Here is a 1,110-nt window from a genome sequence, read left to right on the forward strand (position 1 = left end):
AACGAACATTCTCTTTCAAGTAGGGTGTCTCTTGCCTTTGGCCGTTCTGCTCTAGCCCTACCACCACAAGACCTTCCTCTATAATAGGGGATTCTGAAATAGGATCAACATTGAGGGACTTAATGTGGGCTTGATCCTCCAAAATGGTATCAATCCACCTAGGGGTATTCTACTTAACTTCCTTTCTAATCTGTGTCTCTGAAGACCTAAAGGGTTTATGCCTCCATATCTATTTCTTCTTCCCCTTGGCTACTGGGTGAGGGGGACGAGGAGGCTTCTTAGAATTTTTTGAGGTGTCAGGGACCTTCATCTTCTACTTGACTGCCTTAGGGCACTGGTTGGCCTTGTGACCTGCCTTCAGGCAGAGAAAGCAGGTGAAAGGAATATTTTCATATATCAATTTTTGAATATGCACTCCTAGTTTAGAATGAAAGGCCACAGATGCAGGCATGTCTATGCCTTCCTTGACTCCTATACAGATACGAGCATAGTTGAGGTGGTGCTTGGAGGCAATGATCAGATCTGTAGATAGGAGTTCACCAAAAGTCCTCACAAGCCCCACAAAAAAATCTTCATTCCAAAATTCTAAAGGCAACTCGGGTAATCTAACCCAGACAAGGGCTCGAACAAAAAAAGAGTTGTTCAAGTTCAGATTGGAGGTCCACCTCTGGAGCACTAGGGTGGAGCAACCAATAGCCTACTGTTCCTCATAGAGGATGCTGGACAAATCTTCCATGCATGAAAAATCAAATGACATGAAACCCTTTGCCATTGTCATGACAAAGACTTGGCCTTTCAGAGCCCATTTCTTCTTGATGAAGGACCTTACATCGTCTATGTTAGGTCTCGGCCCTAGAAATTTGCCAACTAGAGTAGAGGCCATGGATCAAATGCTATGATCCACAATTTCGTCTGGAATGGCGATAGCACAAGAATCTTTCTCAAATTCAGGAAGAGTATTAGCAGGGAGGAAAGATGACTTACCTAAGGGTTTGACCCCAAATAAAGAAGACCATTTTGTAGATCTTGGCAAGTCTACTTTGGGAAGTGAAGGAATCTTGACCACCTCCTTGGGGAGGATAATTGGGTTCCCATCCACGATCTCTGGCT

The 1,110-nt window shown here is 44.1% G+C and overlaps 1 protein-coding gene across 1 annotated transcript; it reads right to left on the bottom strand.

Annotated features, from left to right (window-relative positions):
• Positions 1-313: 313 nt before the first annotated feature.
• LOC149569114 (uncharacterized) lies at positions 314-883 on the bottom strand. Its single transcript, XM_089816832.1, has 2 exons — positions 702-883; positions 314-605 (listed from the first exon to the last, which is right to left on the bottom strand). The coding sequence occupies exons 1-2, from the start codon at positions 881-883 to the stop codon at positions 314-316; spliced, it is 474 nt and encodes a 157-aa protein (XP_089672958.1).
• Between the last annotated feature and the right edge of the window lie 227 nt (positions 884-1,110).

The sequence above is a fragment of the Cupressus sempervirens genome, chromosome 3 (genome assembly GCF_028749045.1).
Source record: "Cupressus sempervirens isolate cs-2001-9-10 chromosome 3, ASM2874904v1, whole genome shotgun sequence".
Taxonomy (NCBI): Eukaryota; Viridiplantae; Streptophyta; class Pinopsida; order Cupressales; family Cupressaceae; genus Cupressus; species Cupressus sempervirens.